The 23,620-nt window shown below is 35.6% G+C and overlaps 1 protein-coding gene across 1 annotated transcript in view; it reads left to right on the forward strand.

Moving 5' to 3' along the window:
- Positions 1-23,620, forward strand: part of TNPO3 (transportin 3) — a 126,220-nt gene that overhangs the window by 85,022 nt on the left and 17,578 nt on the right. Inside the window, exons 8-17 of the mRNA XM_044678262.1 lie at positions 1,862-2,008; positions 7,033-7,140; positions 10,125-10,216; positions 12,210-12,349; positions 15,077-15,268; positions 17,326-17,417; positions 18,337-18,413; positions 20,328-20,388; positions 21,238-21,378; positions 23,019-23,135. Of these exons, the coding sequence (XP_044534197.1) occupies positions 1,862-2,008; positions 7,033-7,140; positions 10,125-10,216; positions 12,210-12,349; positions 15,077-15,268; positions 17,326-17,417; positions 18,337-18,413; positions 20,328-20,388; positions 21,238-21,378; positions 23,019-23,135 (1,167 nt within the window). The remainder of the gene's footprint in view (positions 1-1,861; positions 2,009-7,032; positions 7,141-10,124; positions 10,217-12,209; positions 12,350-15,076; positions 15,269-17,325; positions 17,418-18,336; positions 18,414-20,327; positions 20,389-21,237; positions 21,379-23,018; positions 23,136-23,620) is intronic.

Here is a 23,620-nt window from a genome sequence, read left to right on the forward strand (position 1 = left end):
TTCATGTTATACTTCTTATTGCACTCTCAGTTCCTAAGTAGTATTAGCTTGCTATCTTCTTTTTTCATGCCTTTACAAAGGCAACCTTTCCTGCCTAGACCAAAATCTCTCCTTATCCCACCTCTTTGAGGCTCAGCTCCAGTGCTGCCTCCTCAGGTAAGCTTTCCCCATTTGCTAGTGATGTTTTCTTCTGCAAATTATCTTATATTCACTTATATTTTTAGCTATATCCTCCACTTCTCTCTCTTCCCCATCTCTCTCTCTCCTTCATCACCATAAAGACAATCTTGTTTTGATTTTACTCCTATGTCTCCAGTGTTGAACACAGGCCTTGTGTATAGTAGGCTCTTATTAAATGTTTGTTGAATTGAACTTTGACTTAGGAAATGATGCTTCTATTTGGACTTTTCCCTTTCCACATTATTTTTCCTAACTTCAGAATCCCAGATCTTAGAGAGTCATCTTCCGTGGTTTGTGGATAAGCTACTAGGATAATTGGTTTTGTGGAACATTTGTATTCATTTTCTCCATATTGAGGGCCAAGTAATAATAACCCTTACTAGAATTTGGGACTGAAGTGAAGGATGGGTGATAGATAATAACTTCAGAGTGGCTTATTTCCTTTTTTAAAAGAAAATGGGATAGTTTTCATATTTTATATCACATTTCTCAGTGTATTGCACTTCTTACATCTCTCATAGTATAAAAAAGATTTTTAAGAAGTTTAGCAAGATGATTAACACTTTGAAAAAACCTGCCATATTCAGTGTCCTACACCCATAGTTATTCACCTCTGCATATAGAAGGAAGGAAAATGACCTCTGGTGTCTCTTTGGGGCCAATTGTCACCATTATAATTTTAAAGCATTCAGTCCCAAGTGTTTTGTTACTGTTCTTTCTATTTATATCATCATAGTTTTATATTTTTTCTTGATTCTGCCCTCTTTGCACCAGTTTTTATTCATTGTTTCTTCTAGTACAGCAATTTTCCATTACATTTATGTCCCAGAACTTGTTTAGCCATTACCCTTTGATGGATATCAACTTTATTAATAGTTCTTTGCTACTATAGAAAGTGCTGAAATACTCTGTTGTACATAAGGCCTGTATTTTTTATCATTGGTTTTCTTGGGGTATATATCTATCATTGAAATCTCTTAAGTCAAAGGATATGGATAAGTCACTCTCTTCATATAATCCAATTTGCTATTTGTAATTCTCTTATTAGCGAATGGGAGTGTTCTTTTACGTGGATGATAATTTTGAATTCTTTTGAGAATTATTCTTATCCTTTGACCACTTATCTATTGGGAATGGCTTTTGTTATTATATATTAAGTTATATAATATGAGAATTATGTTATATAATGTGAATTGAGTGACTTCTTTCTTTTGTCCCTCATTTCTCTGATGACTCCTCCTTTCTCTATATACTCTTAATAGTGGAGCTTTCCCTCTGGATTTTGGAGTGGAATTGCCTGGAATAAAATTTGTATTCACTTTGCCTTGTTTTTTAAATTTTATTATCAATTCTAAGACAGAAGAGTGGCAAGGACTAGGCAATTGGAGTTAAGTAATTTGTCCAGGTCACACAGCTGTCTTATATAAAATTTGAACCCAAATCCTCCTTGATTCCAGAATTGATATTCTATCTACTTTGCTACCTAGCTGTCCTTATATTCATTTTAAATCTGAATGAAATTTAAGGTGGATTTATTTCATATCTTGTTACTTATAAGCCAGCCATATTGGTCTTATTTTCCAAATCTCCAAGAAATGCCATGGCACCTCTCATCCTACTTACTTTCTCAGATCCACAGTGTCCTAATAAACTTCTCTCTCACTTTCTTTTTGTTCAATAGGTGGTGGAGATATCCTTTAACTTTTGGTATCGACTAGGGGAGCATTTATACAAAACAGATGATGCTGTTATTCATAGCATTTTCAAAGCTTATATTCAACGTCTGCTCCATGCCTTGGCCAGACACTGTCAACTGGAACCAGACCATGTAAGGCTTATCTTCTATTTCCAACTTCCATTCTCTTATTTCCTTCTTTTCTCTTATGAAGTTGTGAGAGGAACTCACAAGACAGAGAGCAAAGTGGATAGTATTCCTAAGTTCCCTATTGCTCCATTTATTTTTCAATAAAGAGCCTAAAAGGTATAATAAAAGCTACTTAGCCTAGATAAAAAATATTGAGCATAAAAGATGGATTTTAAGAATGTTTTCTTTTGGACATTTTCAAATTCTGATACACTATCCTCTTTACTTTGTAGGATTGCCACCTCAAGTTTGCTCTTATTTCTCTCTTTGAAATATTCTTTTTTTCCTGGGATTCCTCACAATTTTCTGAAGCTAATTGTGGTGCTGCAGGGCCCTTATTTTAGGACCTTGAGTACATTGTTTCTTTTCCTGAGTTTTAATGGTCAGAATGATGTTTAAGAAATGGCCAGATTGAATTTTAGTATATTGGACATGAAACCTAACATTGAAGCTGTTTTGTTCCATTACCTTAATCAAAAATTTTAAATTGCACTTGAAAATTGTCTGCTTTTAAAGCTAAGAAAGGTATCCTAGTATTCGTCTTATATAATAATACCTTCATTTTTTAGATGAAAAAAATAAGACAAATAGCTATTTCTAGGTCACAAAACTTAAGTAGGGTAAATTGTAATAGGACCCATATCTGATTTCTCATTCTAGTTCTTTCCTTCTACAACACTATTCTTTACTTAGAAATAAATTGAGCCACTTTTGTTCTGCCAAAGTTGTTAGTGTAACTACCTAGTTAAAATAACATATCAAGGCAAAAAAGCAATTATAGGTAAGAGATGATTTCTTTCTTTTTCTTTTGGCTTTTATAAACTTTATGGTTTTTTCCTTGGTACTAGTTACCTTGGGGCAGCTAGGTGGTAAAGAGAATATATAACACTGGGCCTGGAATTAGGAAGATCTGAGTTGAAATCTTGCCTCACATACTCATTGGCTATTTGGCCCTGGACAAGTCACTTAAGTATGTTGCCCTCTTTCCTCATCTGTAAAATGAGGTAGGGAAGGAAATGGCAAACCACTCCATTGTCTTTGCTGAGAAAACTCCAATAAGGAGTCACTGAGAATCAGAAAAGACTGAAACAATTGAACAGCAACAGCTAGTTGTCTTTATGAAGGAAGAGTAAATAGTGTTGGAAGACCTTGATCTAAGACAGTGGGGTTTTGAGAAGAAACTTGAAAGTCCAGAGGTAAGACAGTCTCTTGCCTCTTGCAAAAAGACAGCTTGATATAGTAGAAATGGAGTCAGTAAATCCCAATTTTATTATTAAGTAAGTGAGAATAAGTTAGTCACTTCATTTCTCTGACCTACTTTACAAACTGTTTGCAATAATAGGAAAAGAAGGCACCTTTTCCTTCTTTTTCTGTGATACACATATGGACTTTGATATATAAACCAGAATGAGGCAAAGCAGAGAAAGAAAATTATAGACCAGTCTCCATAGAGAATATTGGCACAATTTTAGATGAAATATCAGCAAAGAAGCTACAACAATGTATTAAAAGAAAGTCTATACTATAACCAATTTGGATTTATACTGGGTCCAACATAAACAAGAATATAAATATTATAAATCACGTTAATAATATAACTAATTTTAAAACATGCTTCTATCATAGATATCAAAAAGGCTTTTGACAAAATCCAACAGATCATGTTTTTTTTAAAAAAGAGAAAACATAGCAATAACTGGACTTTTCCTTAGTATTGTAAATATATTTATCTAAAACCAAGAACAAACATTATATGTAATGAAGAAAGTTTAAGGAATAAACAAAGACAAAATTACTGCTTTTTGAGCTGATATGATGATTTACTTAGAAAACGCTTAAAAAAATCAAACAAGAATTTATTGAAATAATAAATTCAGCAAAGTTGCTGGATATAAAATAAATCCACATAAATTATTAGAATTCCTTTAGATTACTAATAAAACCCAGCAGTATGAGCTAGAAAAAGATATTTCATTCAGAATAGTTATGATTTTTTAGATATTTAGACATTTACCTCCCAAAATACATATAGGAACTCTATGAATTCAACTATAAGATACTCATTGCCAAAACAGTTGGAGAAATATTTAGCCAATAGCTCATGAGTAAGTCAAGCCAATATGATAAAAATGACAATACTATGTAAATTATTTCGTTCTAGGCCAATCAAACCACCAAAGGTTTATTTCCTAGAATAAGGAAAAAAAATAAAATTTATATGAGGGACAAAAAGCCAAAACTCTTATGGCTAATAATGGGGGGCAAGTGGTGGGTTAGTGAGCTGGCAAGTAAAGAGGCCTCTCAGTACTGGATTTCAAACTATACTACAAAGTAGCAATTATTAAATAATTTGTTATTGGGTAAAAAATAGGTTGATTTCAGTGGAACAGATTAGATATACACCATAACAGAAGCAAGCAAATGTAGAAGCATAATGTTCTGATAAATCTGAAGACCCAGGTTGTTAGGGTAGGTTCGTATTATTTGAAAAAAACTGCCAAGAAAACTGGATAATTTAGCAGAAATTATATATAGACCAATATTCTTAAAGTATGCCAATAAAAACTAAATGGACACATAACTGAGCTATAAAAGGTGGTATCATAAGCAAGTTAGAAAACCAAGGAAGAAATTACTTTTCAGATCTATGGATAGGAGAATTTTGTGACTGAACAAACAATAGAGAGGATCATGGAATATACAATGGACAGTTTTGGATTCTACAAAATTGAAAAGTTTTTGCACAAATAAGACAAAATTAAAAGGGAAAATAAATCTATGCAGAAAGTTTACTCAACAAAGATCTTATTTCTAAAGTACATTTGTGTGTCTGAGTAGATATAGATATAGAACTGATTAAAAATTTTAAGAACCATTCTCCATTTGATAAAATGTCAAAGAATATAAATAGGCAGTTTTCAAAAGAAGAATTCTATGTTTTAAGTAACCATATGAAAAAATGCTTCAAATCAGCAATAGAGTTACAAATTTAAACAATGTACCCATCAAGGTGGCAAAGATGACAAAAGAGGAAAATGACAAATGTTGGGGATCTTGGAAAACAAGTTCTTTAGTTTAGATTTATAAATTGACATAGTAATTCTGGATAACATTTTGGAACCATGCTTCCAAATAAACTAAACTGTACACTTTGACCTAATTATATCATTGCTAGGTCTAAACTCCAAAGAGTTTAAGGAAAAATGATCTACATATAAAAAATATTTATAGCAGCCCTTTTTGTAGTAGTCAAAAACTAGAAACTAAAGAAGTGTCCTATTAAGGAATAGCTAAGTAAACTGTGGTGTATGAATGAAATGGATTATTATTGTATATAAGTAATGATGAAATGGAAAGTATGACTTTACATAGAAAAAATGACTTTGAAATTCCTACTACTTCAGAGAATCGAAGATGAATCACAGTACCCACTTTCTGCCAGAGAAACAATGGGTTTAAAATCTAGAATGAGAGAGTTGGTGGTTACCTCTTAGCAGTTCTCTAATATCAAGAAGTAAGGTAAAGCTCTAAATAATGTAAAATCTTGGACTATATTAATCAGTGTCAGGACTCCGTCAAGATGCTTAAGGGAAACAAAGTCTTAACATCTTACCCTCCTAACCCAATAGCTATTACTTCTCTACTATACTAATTTCAGATAAGAACTAGGGAATCAGGGATGGGGGAAGAGATATTCTTGGGGAAAGGACCTCCAAGGATGTAAGACTAACAGGTCTTTTAGAACTTCAAAATATACCCCCAAATTGTGAAATAATCAGTCTTTACCACCTGATACAAATTTTAGAGCTAAAAGAGAACTTAAGAATGGTTGGCTATTCCAATCCCTACATTTTATTTCTCTTAATTGTTTATTACTTCTTCCTATTGTCCTTCCCATCTAAAATAATTTCTTAAGCCTCCACATAATAAATGTGCATAGTCCAGATTGTTTTTATGATTACTGTTTTATAGTACAGTTTAAGATCTGGTTACCCAGATTGTTTTTATGATTACTGTTTTATAGTACAGTTTAAGATCTGGTTACCACTAGGCTACCATCCTTCACATTTTTTTTTCATTAGTTCCTTTGATATTCTTGATCTTTTGTTCTTCCAGATGAATTTTTTTTCTATAAAATAGTTTTTTGGTAGCTTGAGTGGTATTTAGATAGGATTGTAATTTTTATTAAATTTGCTTGACCTACCCATGAGCAATTAATGTTTTTCCAATTGTTTAGATCTAATTTTATGTGTGTGAAAAGTGTCTTGTAATTGTGTTCATATAAATCCTTCATTTGTCTTGACAAATAGATTCCCAAGTATTTTATATTGTCTAGAGTGATTTTAAATGGAATTTCTCTTTCTAATTCTTGCTGCCAAACTTTGTTGGATATATATAGAAATGCTGGTGATTTATGTGAATTTATTTTGTATCCTGCAACTTTGCTAAAATTATTAATTATTACAACTAGTTTTTTAGTTGATTTTCTAAGATTTTCTAAGTCATATCATCATATCATCCACAAAGAGTAATAGTGATAGTCTAGTTTCCTCATTGTCTACTTTATTTCCTTCATTTTCTTTTCTCTAATTGCTAAAGCTAGCATTTGTAGTATATACTATTAAATAATAGTTGTGATAATGGGCATCCTTGCTTCACTCCTGATCTAACTCATCCCTATTGCAGATGATAGTTGCTGATGATTTTAAAGTTTTTTTTTTTTTTAAACCCTTGTACTTCGGTGTATTATCTCATAGGTGGAAGATTGGTAAGGGTGGGCAATGGGGGTCAAGTGACTTGCCCAGGGTCACACAGCTGGGAAGTGGCTGAGGCCGGGTTTGAACCTAGGACCTCCTGTTTCTAGGCCTGACTCTCACTCCACTGAGCTACCCAGCTGCCCCGCTGATGATTTTAAATAAATACTACTTGATTCTTGGTGTCAGGAAGCTAAGAGTTAACCTATAACTCTTCTTCTTTTGAAAAATTAGGAAGGGGTCCCTGAAGAGACTGATGACTTTGGGGAGTTTCGAATGAGGGTATCAGACTTGGTGAAGGACTTGATCTTCCTGGTTGGATCTATGGAATGCTTTTCTCAGGTGAGTCAATTTGGACAATTTTGTTAACTTGAGCTTTAGATTATGTTTAGGTTCTGTCTTATGCAGTTTGCCCAGTCTCGTTCTTTTATCTTCAGTAATTTTTCTAAATTATTTAGTGGCTGGAGGTTTTAACTTAGTATTTCTTACCAATGGAGCTACTTGGAAAAGATATTCCTTGAATTAAAAGCCATTTGTGGTTATTAAAAGTTCTAGGAACCTCTATGAGATGTGGCATATGTTCAAATAAAAGGAACTTAACTTTCCTGATTATCTGCCTCCTTTCAACGCCCCTTAGAAATTTGTTTTCTTCTTTTCAACATGCTGACTACATTGTTTTTTGTTGTTTTTTTTTTAAACCCTTATCTTATGTCTTGGAGTCAATACTATATATTGGCTCCAAGGCAGAAGAGTGGTAAGGGTAGGCAATGGAAGTAAGTGACTTGCCCAGGGTCACAGCTGGGAAGTATCTGAAGCCAGATTTGAACCCAGGACCTCCCGTTTCTAGACCTGGCTCTCAATCCACTGAGCCACCCAGCTGCTCTCGCTACATTAGTTTTTGATAACTAACAGTGGTCCATTGCATCCTAGACATGGTTTTCTTGTATTGGAAGATGAGTAGTAGTACTCCAAGTTTCTGGCAGTTGACATTTTTTGCTTATGAGAAATGAATGGTATATTTGTGCTAATCCTTGCCACTGGAATACTTATTATAAAAATAGTCTTTGGATAATTGAATCAGACTTCAGTGTAATCAGTTACATAGAACTTTATTCCAAAACTTCTTTGTAGAAGTATTCTGATTTTTCTTTTTTACTGTGATAGGCTGTTATGCTACTCCTTTAAGCTCAGCTTTTAATAGACCATTATAAAAATCTAGGAATTCACCTATCCTATACTCAGAAAAATTCACCCTTTTAAAAATAAATTCTCCTCATTGGAATATATTAAATCACTTTTAATGCTCTCTTAAAGAGCAACATGGTATTTAAAAAATGAACTGAGAGTTATGAAGCCTGGATTTCATTCCTATTTTTTCTGTTACATTTATGATCCTGGGAAGTATTTGTTGTTTTGTTTTGTTTTGTTTTGTTTTTTCAGCTCAAGATCCTAATTTAATTTAGCTAATATTTAAATGTTAATCTAGTACAGTGATGGCAAACCTACCACATGTGTGTCAGTGACACATGTAGCCATTTTTGATGACATGCGGCTGCATGCGCCACATACAGAGAAGTTTGGGGCCGCATACCAAGGATGAAACATTTACTGTAGTGTAGACACTCTGTGCACTATAGATGACAATTCTACCTATATTAATTTACCCATTTTGGTTTATTAAATACAGTTATATATTACAATTATACATTTTTGTTATTTAAACTATAAATATCGTGAAATTATGGTTTTTTTCTTGAAGTGACACACCACCTGAGTTATGCTCGGTTTTTTGGTGAATTTTGACACACCAAGCTCAAAAGGTTGCCCATCACTGATCTAGAACTCAAGAAAACAAATACCTTAAGGAACTTAAAAATTCTGGTTGGATCTAATCTATAAAATTGAAGAGTGCCTTGTCTCTTAAGAGTCCCCTTCAACTCTTTAATTCCGTGATACTGGTTGTACATGGTACTTTGTTATGTGCTTTTTATAGTATTACATGGAGAAGAAAATGGCAAATCACTCTAATATTTTGCCAACAAACCCCCAAAGTGGGTAACAAAGAGTTGGACATGATTAAAAAATGATTAAACAACAAAATAGTGCCACAGGTAGATAAGGTCTCTTACCTCAAGAAATTATAATGTAAAACAATACTAATAAGGACAAGCTTAACGGAATAGAATATTGGACAGGTACATAAATAGATATTGATCATTTATGTTGTATGCATTTTAGGGTTGATTTTTTTTAAATTAATCCTGCCTTATAATATTGTAGTTCTGTCAATATCACTTGCCTAAGAAGACACCAGTATGGATAATGATTTATCCATAGTATTAGGGATAATATAATCAAATATTTATTAGTCAATATGTCTGGCATATTATTAGAGGTTGTTAATCAAGTTCTGCAAAGTAGCCATGAATAACAGGTGGATAGAGTCAGGAAGCCTCATATTTCTGAGATCAAATCTGACATCTGAGACTTAATGGCTGTTTGACCTCGGGAAAGTCACTTGACTCTTTGTTTCATTAGCAAAATGAGCTGGAAGAGGAAATGGCAAACTGCTCCAGTATATTTGCCAAAAAAAACCAAAACAAAACAAAACAAAATCATAGTGGGATCACAAAGAGTTAGGACTGAAACAGCTGAACAACAACAAAAAACCATGAGTAAGAGGCTGTGTTTTTATAGGTATTTTCAATCTTTCAATGTAATCTACAGTCCTTGAAATAGAGGGCTAAATAGAAATAGCTAATCTCGGGGGGGGGGGGGCAGCTGGGTGGTTCAGTGGATTGAGAGTCAGGTCAAATCTGGCCTCAGGCACTTCCCAGCTGTGTGACCCTGGGCAAGTCACTTGACTCCCATTGCCTACCTTTACCACTCTTCCACCTATGAGCCAATACACAGAAGTTAAGGGTTTAAAAAAAAAAAAAAGAAATAGCTAATCTCAACAGAAGGAAGCTTTGACATACTATTCTTTCAAGTAGTTCAAAATACTCATACTTAACTATCCTAACAGTGTCACCACAGAGAGCCAGTGGATGAGGGGTATATTCATGTTATGTTTTAAATTGTATCCTAAAGTAGTGGCTTAAACATCCCTAGTGAGTGCTTGCTTCAGCAGTCCATATATACTAAACATCCTAGTAAGTGAGGATGAGAAATTTAAGAGTAACATTCTAGTTCCCAAGATAAATTTGTTTGGCTTTATGAACAAAAGTTATGTATTTTTCTATTCAGGGATTTGATATTTAAAAAACAGAACAAAACACTGTTGTTATTTTTTTAAAGGACTCTGATTCATCTTTCCTCTCCTTTAGTTGTATTCTACTTTGAAAGAAGGCAACCCACCCTGGGAGGTGACAGAAGCGGTTCTCTTTATCATGGCCTCTATAGCCAAGAGTGTTGATCCGTGAGTATCTATAAGTCTTTTGCAAGAACCTTTTTATGTAGGGGAAGGATTCAAATCATATGATTTATCTTTTTAATCTTTACATGTCCTCGAAAGTCTCTAAAATCTCTTCTCGTGTACAGCAACTCACAATTTTCTTCTCTACATCTGTAATATATATTACCAACTATATCCTCAGTATCCATTTCCCCAGTAAAACTGAGTATAATAGGCCATGCCTACTTTCTTAGTTAGATTAAGGTTGTTTTTTCCTCATTATTTACCACAAATGCTGGTTTATGTCTGATAAAATTGTGAGTCTTACCTAAAAATAGATCTAATGAGAAAGTCATGAAACTTGGTTAGTTCAGCCACTGACTTGCACAATTTTATTGGTCATTCTTTTGATACTTAGCAATTCTTCTATAAAATGAGTATAAATATCTAGTTCATTGACTATTGTGCCATTGTTAGGATGAACGAGGTAAAATATGGATGCCTAGAACTACTTTACTTGAAAGAATAGTATTCCAAAACTGCCTTATATTGAGATCAGTTATCTCTATTTCATCATCTTTTATGGGACCATGGTGCACAGTGAAAGATTACAGATATCTTTAAAAACACAAGCCTTTATTCATGATTGCTATTCAGAATTTGATTAATACCTGCAGTTTGCTATACATGTGGCATAATTGTATATCACATATAAAACTGAACTTAAAAGTGAGTAGTATTCTAATTTACTTTAAATAGTAGGGGTTTTTTGGTTGTTTGTTTTTAAGCTCAAAAATCTTTAACTTATATGTTTTGATCCATTTTGAAGCTTCTATGTTTAGAAGCTCTAATTTTTAAGTGACATTTTAGGAAGATAAATAGAGGTCATTGCTGCTGTGCTTTCTCTTAATACTTCTTGCTAAGGGTTGAATTAATGGGCATGGAGCATCAAGAATTATGAGTCACTGTGGTATAACTGGAAAAGTGCTCTATTATAGTTAGGGGTCCTGGTTTTGAATGCTGGCTTTAGCATGTACCCATTGTTTAGCTATGGGCAAGTCAGTTAACTTCTTAGAGCCTCATGTGATTCATATGTAAAATGAGGAAAACGGTATTTATATGATTTAACCCACATAGTTCTTTTGGAGAAAGTTCTTTGTAATCTTCTAAGCATATAAATGTGAATAGTTATGAGACTAAGTTTTTTTCCCTAGGAAAGCTAGGAGATCATTGAAAGTGTGGATTTTGAATTTATTTTACTTCTAGCTGGATCCTGACCAACTTTTGCTTCCAATTCTCATCTTTTTTCTACTAAAGATAATTCAATAGTGTTAGCAGCAGGGAACGAGCTTGCACTAATTTAGATATTGACAAAATTGAAAAAATTATAATTTAGAAACTTCCTGAAAGCTGAATACATTTAGATCTCAGGTCTGCTTATCCTCATCTTCTTGATCCAGAGAACTTTATTTTTTTAAAACCCTTACCCCCTAGAGAACTGAAATCATGAAGTTGGAAGCAGACTCTGCATGGTATACCACTTCAGACCATTTCCATTTCATTTCCTTTCTGTTATTTTTCCTTCCAACTAGGTTAGGAAGCAAAAATGGATTTCTCATACCTGTTAGCACTTAAAATTCACAGTACCAAATCCAAGGAAATATCTCAGAGAATCCCTACTAAAAAAAGATTTCTGAGACAAACTTAAAATTGTTTTAACACAATAGAAACTTGAAGGACCTCTGTTTAGTTTTCAAGAGGTGGCTTTTTCAAGTACTCTGTTAGAGTAAATAGAATAATGCACAAGATTAAAGCTGTCCAAGAGCAAAAACATCTTTTGTTTCAGTTCTTCAAGAAGATTTAGGAAACCCTAATATCCAGTGACAAACACTCAAGTTTAATTGGCTCTCCATTTTGAGCAGCTCATTAGAAGTAATGGGTGCTATTTCTGACTATTGTTTGGCCAGGATATGACCTCTCAATGTAGTAACAGTGAACATTTTCCTTTTATTCTCAGGGAAAATAACCCAACACTTGTGGAGGTCCTAGAAGGAGTTGTCCGTCTCCCAGAGACTGTTCACACAGCTGTCCGATACACTAGCATTGAGCTAGTGGGAGAGATGAGTGAAGTGGTTGATCGAAATCCCCAATTTCTTGGTGAGTCTGAGATCATGGAAGATCTTCTCCCTCTCCTCCTCCTTTTCCTTAAAAAAAAAAAAAAAAATCCCCATTAAAAAAAAGATCGTCAGGGTCTAAAGAAAAGTATCTTCAGAAGAAATTGAGGAATTTTGTCAGTTCTGGATTTATTTCTCATGTAGTTAGACCTGATTGGGTTTTAAAGATAAAATCAAAGCAGTATAGAATTTTAGACTTCAAAGTGGTTTTAGATATCCATTCATTTTTCATTTAAGGAAATTAAAGGCCAGAGACTTTAAGTTACCTGTCCAAGGTCATTCAGATCCTTTGTAGAAGTAAGGCTAAGAACTGACTTCAGTATGTTCACTACATTAGTTGTACCGTAGTTTTTAAATTGAATGAATATTGGACTAGAACATGGAGTTGTTTCATCATTTATAAGCTACTAGAAGTTTTCTGTTAACCTCAGTTTTTGGATACCTCATCTCTACTCTTTTAGAGTTTGTTTTGGGGTTACTGAAAAGTATTCATTGATTGAAGTGATCATTAGTAACCATATATAGTAGTCAGCCTCATTTATGGACTTAGTTTTAGAGTTTTTGACTTTGACTCATGTGACTATACAGAAGATCACATTTATTTGTGATCAGAATAGGTGTTATCAGAATTTCAAGCTTATAAAATAATTTTTTATTTATTTATAAATTCCATAAAATTTATTTATTTATTTGTAAAATGATTATTTTTACTGAACCTGAAACACTGAACTTAAGATATCACAGCTCAGCTATTAGACATCTTAAATATCTAGAGAGAAGGAGGAGGAAAGCAAAGTTCTGAGAGCTCAATGTGTAGAGTTGAGGGACCCAGCCACACTAGCGATTATGATAATCCCTATGGAGTTGGAGGGGTAAGGTAATTCTGAAAGAGAGATCCATAAAGTGGTGAAAAGTAAATATGAAGTTTACAATCTTTAGAGATTTGATGTGCCAAGAATTTCTCAGAAGACAGGAATAAAGAAGTATCACCACACTAGAAGGGCCAAAATAGTCTTATTCTCAAAGAGCTTTTAGTTAGGTGACCAAACTTGAAATATATTAGAGAATAAGATAAAAGATAAGGTTAGCAGGCCAAATGGAGAGAACACTGAGCTTAGAATTGGAAGACTTGAGTCTGAATTCTGGCTCTTCTGCTGTACAACTGTGGGCAAGTCACTGAGCCTCCTTTGTCCTCAGTGTCAATCTCTGTAAAATGGGAGTACTGATACCACCTGCTTCATAGGAGGACTTTATAAATCTGAAAAAGAGCCCTGTAAAAATATGTGTGTTGTTATGTAATCAGGTCTTTGACTGTGTGGTAAGGACTATAAATGTTTTAGGACTTTAGAGGAGGAACTCATCAAAAACTTTTGGAGAATCAGTAGGTTTTTAACTACTTTGTAAAAAGTGGGTAGACATGGCCACTTGCCAATGAGACCAGAAGAGAGCGTTCTAGGTCTAGGAGCATTGGCTGAGGCATAGGAGTGGGGCAGAACATGGACTTGTGAGCTGGGGTAAGAGTAGTAGATATTTTTGAATGGGTAGGTTAAGAAACAATGGAACTTTCTCGAGTCTGGTCTGAGGGGTTTGGATTTAATTTGAATTTAAAGAGAACTCTGGGTTATCTAGTAGGAGAGTGACATAATTTAAAGTGGAACTTTTGGAATATTCATCTGTCATCTGTCAGGAAAATATAGGTTATTGTGGTGGGGAGAGACCAAAGACAGTCATAGTTTTCTGGGTTTGTGTTAATCAAAATCTGAACTGGGTTGTTAGCAATTGAGGCGTGAAAGAGGTGGTATCTGAGCTGTCAGAATGCTATAGACCTTGACGTGGCATTCAAGTAGATTATGGGTCTGACTGTCATAACCTTTCTTCATGAACTTTGTCAGCTCGGATGCGGGGACTTTTTCTGTCAAGCATACCTGGTCTTATGAAGATGGGAAGAGGAAGATAAGAATTTTTACAGAAATTCACTATCTGTTCTGTTAAGTGAGAGATAGCCATCCTGATCTGCTTCCCAGGAAGGTTCGGTGTGAGCTTTTACAGCTTCTTGTTAGATACACAAAGTGTGGGATCATGGAGGAGCACTGCATTGCTGTGAGATCTGGGATCAAATCTGGCCTTTGATCCTAAAACCTTTGGGGCCTTGGACAACTCGTTTGCTCTCCCTTTGATTTAATTTCTTCTCAGTAAAATGAGCAAGTTGGAATGGACAGTTTAAAGATTTCTTTGAGTGTTTAGTTCCTGACTTTAGTCCTTTCCTTCTTTCCCTTCTTGCTAGATGCTATGCAGGGTACTTTGCTAGCCACTGAGACAGAAATACACATTCCTTACCCTTTAAGAGTTAGTTGTGCACCTGTTTTGACTGGTTTTTTTTTGGTGTGTTTGTATGCTTCTTATTGTTTGAGATATTACCCAGTATAATGGTAACAATAATTCACATTCGTAGAAGGCTTTTATATTTATCAAGTCTTCACCTAACAAGACAACCCTGTGAGGTAGGTACTGTAGATTTAAAAATTAATATTCAGTGCCTCCAAAGTTTGATATTACTATCTCCATTTTATAGGTGAAAAAACTGAGATCCAAAGAAATTGTCAGAATTATAATCTTAGAAGTCAGAATAAGCAGTTAAGTTTACAGCGAATTCTTTCTTGTGAAATCTGTGCACTCCCTTAGTATTCAGATTTCCATCTTCTGTTATCAGACCCTGTGTTGGGCTATTTGATGAAGGGCCTGTGTGAAAAACCTCTGGCCTCTGCTGCTGCCAAAGCCATTCACAACATCTGCTCTGTCTGCCGGGACCACATGGCTCAGCACTTTAATGGACTACTGGAAATTGCCCGCTCCCTTGATTCCTTCATGCTGTCTCCAGAAGCTGCTGTAGGCTTGCTGAAAGGTATTTACTACTACATTACTGCATTAGTAATTGAGTTTTTTCTGAGCCATCTCTCTGGGATGGGTCTCATAACTTTTGTACCACTCATTCTGGTATTGCAGGCGACTTATTAGCTCAAGGGAGTTTGTACATACACTTAATGCACTTTTTGTTGTCTATGCTATTGCATTGTTGGGTCCATTTAGTTCATAGTATTTTATTGAATGGTAACTGTACATAGCACCAAAAGGGGGCTGTTTTAATATATAGGGAGATGAAAGGGAAAGGAATAAATTAAACACTGAAGATAGTAACCATCTAGTTAGATTGGAAACAATACTAAATAGCACATGGAAGAATTATAAAATAACATACTAAAAAGGGACACAGAATTGAAAGTATTTAATAAGTGATAAGCATTTCCTTCAAAATGATTCAGTTTGTGCTTTCTTCTGAACAATAGTATTACTATCACTACTCCCCTTCCACTTCTGCTCAGAAGATATCCCCACTCCTATTAAAAATCAAGAGAAAGAAGTGGGGGAGGACCCCTTATAAAAAATAAGCATAGTTAAGTAAAATGAGGCCACACAGGGGCCATGTCCAAAAATATGGAATACTCCTTCCCTCTTTAGTCTCTGCCTTTTAAAATCTTCCTCGTCCTTTAGAACCCAACAAAAAGGTGGCTATCTTCTATCTTAAAACTCAAAGGCATTATCTTTAACAACAGAGTCTTTGTCTTTCCCCATTTTCCTTTCTATATAATCTTTCCTTCTTTAAATTTGTCTAAGGACTTGTACCATACTTATGCTCTTTGGTTTGCCTTTATATTAGTTATATATTTACTGTATGGTATAATGTAAAAAGGGCAGCATGTCAGGGTGGATAAAGAGCTGGTCTCAAAGTAAGGAGAGCCTGAGTTCAAGTCTCCATTTCACAGACAACTAGCTGTGTGATTCTGGGCAAGTCACTTAACTTCTCAGTACTCCAAGCAACTCTTTATGTCTACAAATTGCTGAAAAAGTATCAGCTTTTTTCAAATCTGGTTTTGGATACTTCCTAGCTGTGTGACCCTGGGCAAGTCACTTAACTTCATTTGCCTACTCCCTTGCCCATCAGTCTTTGTTACTAAGACAGGAAGGTTTAAAAAAAAAAAAAGTACCATCTTTTGGTAAAGGAAATATCTTCCCCTGGGAGTTGACTAGTGGTAGCAGTACCTGTCCTATAGTGTTCCATATATAGGTCATATCCCCTATACCAGTGATGGGGAACCTATAGCACATGTGCCAAAGATGGCATGTAGGGCGCTCTTTGCGGGCACCTACATTGTCATCCCACATCAGAGTTCATTACTAGAAAGGCAGAGGGTCTTTGATGGAGCTACTCCCCTCCCCCTCTCCACCATACCTGATTACATTCCTCACTTCACCCACCCCTTTGCCCAGCAGCCCAGTAGGGGTGCTTCCTCCCTCCCCTGTGTGAGGTGGGATGAGCCCAACTGTGATGGGGGGGGCAGGAAGAGGCAAGGCACCTGTCTTTAAAAGATTCACTATCACTGCCCTATTCCAGCTTGTTATACTCTAGACTCACTGGGTCATTGAGAATCATAAACTTAATATTCATGATATTCATAATTGTCAGTGTGAAGTGGTATATTCTCCTGAGCCACATAAAGGAAAACAAAATGCAGGGAACAAAATTATTTTCTAAATTTAGGGTTGATATATGATTGGGGATTTTGGCTTTAAAAGATCACTATTGCAAATATTAATAATATGGAAATAGGTTTTGAACAATGATACTTGTAAAACCCAGTGGAGTTGCTCATGAGCTCAGGGAGTGGGGGGGGGGGGGAAGAGGAAGGAAAGAACATGAATCATGTAACCATTGGAAAATATTCTAAATAAATAAATTAATAAGAAAAATTTAGGGTTGAGTGTGTTTAGGGGAAGGACATGGAAAGTCTCAACAGATAATCTGTCGCTAGACTTTTGTCATCTTATTCCAACCCAGGAATTACTGTCCTCTGACTTGGTTCGTTTGCTTTTTTAATTCATGTGTTTATTTCTTTACTCTAGGGACAGCACTAGTCCTAGCCAGATTACCCTTAGAAAAAATTGCTGAATGCCTCAGTGAGTTATGTGCTGTTCAAGTCATGGCATTGAAAAAGGTAGGTCTGTCAAAATCGGAATATCTTATGTTTTCCCATGTCTGTTGTTTAGACCTAGGCCTACCTTCTTGGGCCATACTGCAGTAGCATCATGAGGAGACTACTACTCTTATGGTAGAAAGTTCAATGAATTTAGAATGAGAAGACCTGTGTTTAAGTCCTGTGCCCTTTACTTGATAGCTATAAAACCACAAGCAAGTCATTTAACAAGTTTGAGTCTCAGTTTTCTTATCTGTAAAATGGGGGTGTTATTTGTTATCTCTCATGGGGTTATGATGATTAAATGATGCAGTGTGTTTTGTAGGGGGCAGGAGGTCCTGGGATGAAATCTGGCCTTAGATACTTCCTAGCTATGTAACCCTGGGCAAGTCACTTAACCCCTATTGCCTAGTCTTTACCACTCTTGTGTCTTGGAACTGATTACTTAATATTGATTCTAAGACAGAAGATAAGAGTTTTTTTAAACAGTGTTTTGTAACTATTTATGTCATCCATTATTTTCATCATAATCATCTCAGAATAAGAAAGAAGGGGGCCAAGACCCCATGATCTTCTGTTTCAGTCCCTTATCCATAATGATGCAACCAACAGGTTTCACAAATCATGAAGTGCTTTTCTCCTGTTTTTTTGTTTTTGTTTTTGTTTTTTAACTCCTTTGTAGCTGGTGACACGCAAGTGATGAGGGCTTTATCTAGGAAAATTTAGGGCCTGAAGTTTTTCCTCAAAGTTCTGTAATATGTTGTTTATTAAGTTATTTTCAAGGCCTTTCAGCACTGATTTAAATTTACTGTACTGGATACTATAAGAAGTTTCTTTTTAAAGGAAGAAGCCTTGATAGAACTTTTAGATAGGCTATTTGTGATTCAGAAGATACGCTTGCGAGTAGTGTTAGCTAAGTTTTAACTTGTTCTCTCCTTAGCTGCTATCTCAAGAGCCCAGCAATGGCATTTCCTCAGATCCCACCGTGTTCTTAGATCGCCTGGCAGTAATATTTAGGTAAGAAAGAAGTGGGGAGGAATGTGGATGCATACTAGACTGGCAGCTATGACTTTAGGCAAATATTCTTTCTCACACTTCTCTGGCTGTATTTGACTTTCCCTGTCCATTGTTTACCCTCTCCACCTGGAAAAGGAGAAGAATTAAGCTTGCAGTCTAAAAGTGAAGCATTTTATAAAGTATTCCTCAAGATGAAAGGTAAATCCTAAAAATCATCCTTAGCCTATCCCTTTGTCAATTGATTTTTTTTTAATTATAAGTGGACACTGTGGTGTGAAGCATCAGAAAATCCAGATAACTTCTAGGAAAGCTCTTGGAATCAAAGTTTATTTTATCCCAGGAACAAGAAAGTAATTAAGGAAGAATGATGAAAATAAGTCTCTTAAGTGATTTGTACAGTTTTTTATTATCCTATGAGACTTGTATACCTCATGGAAATTACTGAAGCACCAACTATGGCAAGTTTAACAACTTCTTGAAAGAAAACAAGGAAAAAACTAAATTAAAAAACAGAAATTAAATGAGTAGGTGGGCATGGTGATACATATCCATAATCCTTGCTTCTAGGGAGTTTGAAGCTGATAGATCACTTGGATTTGAGAGTTTTGAGTTGTAGTTAAGCCCCACCAGGCTGCCAGAGAAAGGGCAAACAAGCCCAAGTCAGAAAATAGAGCAGGTCATAGCTTCTTTGTGCCATCAGTATTGAGATTGTGCCTGGGAATGGTTGTTACACTTTCCACCAATCTCCCCACAAAAAGTAAAAGAATAGGCCAAGTGGGAGAAATATCCTTTTTTATTGATTTTTTTTTAATTGAAAAGTTTTTTTAAGTGAATTAACCTTTTGATTTTGTTCATTGTTAGAAGAAACCTTAATCAGTGTTATTCTTTGAAGACTTATTAAGATACAACCTCATATTAAGCCATTTTAAGGAAATCATTAGTAAGTGGACATTTCTAGTTTGAAAGTAAAAGGACTTAGACTTGGTCTTTGCATTTTTTTGTTGACATTGTTGCTTTAAAGGTTCTTTTCCTTCAAAGGTTAGTAGAAGGTTGAAACCTTGATTTACAAAGTTCAGTTAATACTTACCTTTCTTCAAGTTATTGGAGAGTAGGATTTGAAAGAATAATTGAAGGTGTTTCTCTTTAGGTTTACCTTTGAAAGCTTGATATAATTTTGATTTCTCTAGAATAATGAGAGATAGTCACACTTGACACAAGGTCTCGATGTCTTCAAATCTTTTGGTGATGGGAATGAAGTAGCATTTGTTTTCTTAGAATGGACTCAATCATCATATTATTGTTTCTGACTTTTGATCTGAGGTTAAAGGGAAGAAATACAAAATGTTTGTAGCAGATTATTTACCCAGGACCAGAGGAGTCTTCTCCAGAACCAGACTGGTCGCCAAAACTTGCTGGTTTTTAGAGGCTTGGGAGAGGATTAGAATCACTGGTGTGCTAAAGCCAGCATGAACCCACAAGCCAATTGTTAAATTTTCAGGGTGAGCATTTATACTTCAGAAATCTGCAAACCCTATGAATCAAGGCTTGAATTATTGCTTTGTTGATTATTATTTAGATTTAAGAAAGTAGAGAAAAATGTTAATAATACAGATTTAACTTTTATATGTGCCTAGCCATCCATCTACTCCTCCCATTCCCCACCCTCCACCCCACCCAACCAATTGTTTAGCATTTACGGATAGATCCCTGGTTGGAATGGCTATTTCATTATTTGTAAGATAGTTGCAGTTAATTTGGAAGGGGCATCAAGGGAGGCATAATAGTAGATGAGTGTTTCAGCATTCTTTTTGGTGGGAGTCGTAGACATCACTGAATATATGCATAAAGAGGTTTGGGGCCCGTGTTCTCAGAGAAGCTGCTCCTTCATTACTTTGGGTCATTGTCTCTTCCCAGACACACCAATCCTATTGTAGAAAATGGACAGACTCATCCGTGCCAAAAAGTCATTCAAGAAGTAAGTGCTGGTATGGGCCTCAGAATCTAGGTTTTCTTCACCTTCCTTTACTGAGATCCAGGTAGCTGAAATGAAGAAACATTGTGTCCTTGGTGGACTGGTTCCATTGGAATAGGTAAAATATCAATAAAAAGGGAGAATGAACCTTCAAGTAGACATTCATACATTTCTTAGAACAACGGTTGAAGGGCTAATCCAAAAACTCAAAAGACAAGTTGAAATAGATGAATTTGTCTGTTCCTCAGGGCAAATTGTCCTCCAGGAATCCTGGATTCTCTTCTTAGCAGTGTTGTTGAGTGCTAAGTGCTTTTGAGAAAGCCACTTAATCTCCCTTGGGCCAGTTTTCCAATTCTATTGTATTGGTCTTCTCCTTGTCTCAGTGGAGCTGTAGATCAATAGGTATTTTTTGACAAATGCTTTATTATCCTTTAAAGAAAATGTTGTACATGCTAAATTTTTATAAGTTCTTTAATGTTTTTAGATAACACGTGGACTTCTTTTTCCTTAAAACAATCCTTTTGTCTACATTCTTCCACTTTCCTGGCATTATATTTTCCTTGGAAAGTATCATTTCTTCTTTAATTCAGGGAGTCCAGAGTACAGGACAGTCTGTGACCAGTTACATTCACTGTCAGTCATACAGCATTGCTATTTAGTTGTTGAATTGCTGCTGTTATTTCATTTCAGAGACAGTTACGTCTCAGTGAGGGTGATGCAATCTCTAACGTGTGGATTTATATCTCAGAAGCTCAGTCAGAGCCCAAATCAGTAAGGGTCATATTTGGTGGGCCTCCTTAGCTCCTTGCTGCTGGCTCTTTAGCTTTTTCTTTCTCTTCCTTTTTGGCTCAGATTTGGCCAGTTTTGTCAGAGACTCTGAACAAACACCGAGCCGATAATCGGATTGTGGAGCGATGTTGCAGGTGCCTGCGTTTCGCTGTTCGATGTGTAGGTAAAGGGTCCGCAGCTCTCCTGCAGCCCTTGGTTACACAGGTGAGTCCTCAGGAAACCAGTAAAGGGGGAAAAGATATGTGTGTTTGAGATAGGGGTTCCCTTACTAGGAGTTTGATACCCAGGTGATTCTGGATGACTGCATCTCTGCTTGGGCTTCATCTCCTCATCTGCAGGTTGAGTTTGATTGTGAAAACAGAAAGGGGGGTAAATAAACTTAAGTGATCTCTAACATCCCTACCTTCAGCAGTGTGACAAAAAATTAGAAAGTTTTATGCTATGTGAATTTTAGTCATAGTAGTTTTTTGATTACCTAAAAGGATAGTGTTTAGTAAATGCTTATTGACTAACAAAATGGAAAGCTAGTCTTTCAGCTAATTGTTATGAACAGATGAAAGGATGCTTTCTATTTTTTCCTAATATTTGAAAAATATTGATGGTTTTTGTTGTTTTGTCACTGTCCTTCCTACTGTAATGCACTGCCCCAAAACCATCCCCTGTGAAAAAAGATTATAAAAGGAAAGGAAAAACCTTTCAGCAAAATCCACAAATGCATCCATTGTGTCTGATAGTATGTGCAGTATGCCACGTTGTTTGTAGTCATTGTGTATGTTGTTTTTGTGGTTCTGAAAAACCTTCCCATATGTCTCCGAATTACTGATATTCTGTCATTTTTTATGGCACATTCATGTGCCACCATTTATCTGGAGTCCTTTTCTAAATTTATGGGGACCTACTTTGTTTCTAGTACTTTACTACCACATAAAGTGTTTCCATGAATATTTTGGTATAGAAGACCTTTATATATATATATATATATATATATATATGTATATAGTTAAATAGCCCTTTCTTTCTGTTTCTGATGTCCTTGGGCTGTATTAGTGAATCAAAGGATATGGACATTTACCTCTTTTTTCTCAAAATTCCAAATTGCTTTCCAGAGTAGACTGAATAATTCATAATTCCACCAACAATGTTTTCAGTTTGCCTATCATTCTACAGACTCCCTACCTCTGACAATTTCCATCTTTTATCACCTCTGTTAATTTGCTAAGTGTGTAAAACCTCAGAGTTGTTTTGATTCGTACTTTTAATTTATATTTTAGAGCAGTTGGTCATATGGTTGTTATGAATTAGCAGTCATCCTGAGGACTAAGGGTTTGTGTCCTTTGACCGCTATCCATTGGGAAATGGCCTTAGTCTTTTATATTTGTGCTAATTCCCTATTAATCTTGGATATCAGTTCCATATTAGAAATATTCAATGTCAAATTGTTGGGATTCCCCCCCACCACCACCAGCCATCAGCACTTTCTTTTATCCTGCCTGTACTGATTCTATTGAACATTTTGTTATCAAGTTTGATTCTGCTTATTTCTTATCTAAAGATGTGTTCAGTCTATATGCTTTTCTATTTGTTTAACCAGTACCAAATAGTTTCGATGACTGTTGCTTTTTGGTATGTCTCAAGATCAATTGAAAACTTGGGAGACTTTAGGATTATGAAGGGATAAAATCTAGGCTTTTTGAAGAAGCTTTTCTGTCAATTTTGCTTTCTCAAGGCTTGGTGGGCCTTAAGAGAAAGGACCAGGCTATCTGTGATGCTCTGGTAGAGCCCAAGGATCCTAGTCTTGGAAAAATGAATTTTGCTTCTGATTGACTACTGCTCTTCCTTAACAGATGGTGAATGTGTACCAGGTCCATCAACACTCCTGTTTCCTATACCTTGGTAGCATCCTGGTGGATGAGTATGGGATGGAAGAGGGTTGTCGCCAGGGCCTGCTAGACATGCTACAGGTAGGTTTATTTTTAGGAATAGTGCTGCCTGAGAAGTCTTCAGAGACTGGCAGCTAATGCGATATTTATGTTTTTCTTCAGGTTCCCATTTCTACTACTTTAAGATACTATGTTCATAGGCATGTTGATTTCCAAATACAATTGAGCTTTATAAGTCAATATAAATTTCTTATCTTTTCCTTGGAAGACCATGTAATAACAGGGTATGTGTTTTTAATGAGCATAACAGGTGCTTCTCTCTGACTCAGGCTCTCCAGAGATACTGTATTTGAGCATGCTGCATTTGGATGAAAGCTCCAAGTTCAAGACTGACCTTGTTTTGAATTCCCTATCTGAGACAGCCAGCTCAGTTTGCTTGGTAGCTGGAAAAACTAGTTAAGATGCAGAGGAAGTACTGAGATTTGCAGCAAGTAATGGAGGGGGGGGAAATCTTGAGATTTTTTTTGGTCTAGTCTTTGCAGTAATAGGATTTAAACAAGTAAAAT

The sequence above is a fragment of the Gracilinanus agilis genome, chromosome 5 (genome assembly GCF_016433145.1).
Source record: "Gracilinanus agilis isolate LMUSP501 chromosome 5, AgileGrace, whole genome shotgun sequence".
Lineage (NCBI taxonomy): Eukaryota > Metazoa > Chordata > Mammalia > Didelphimorphia > Didelphidae > Gracilinanus > Gracilinanus agilis.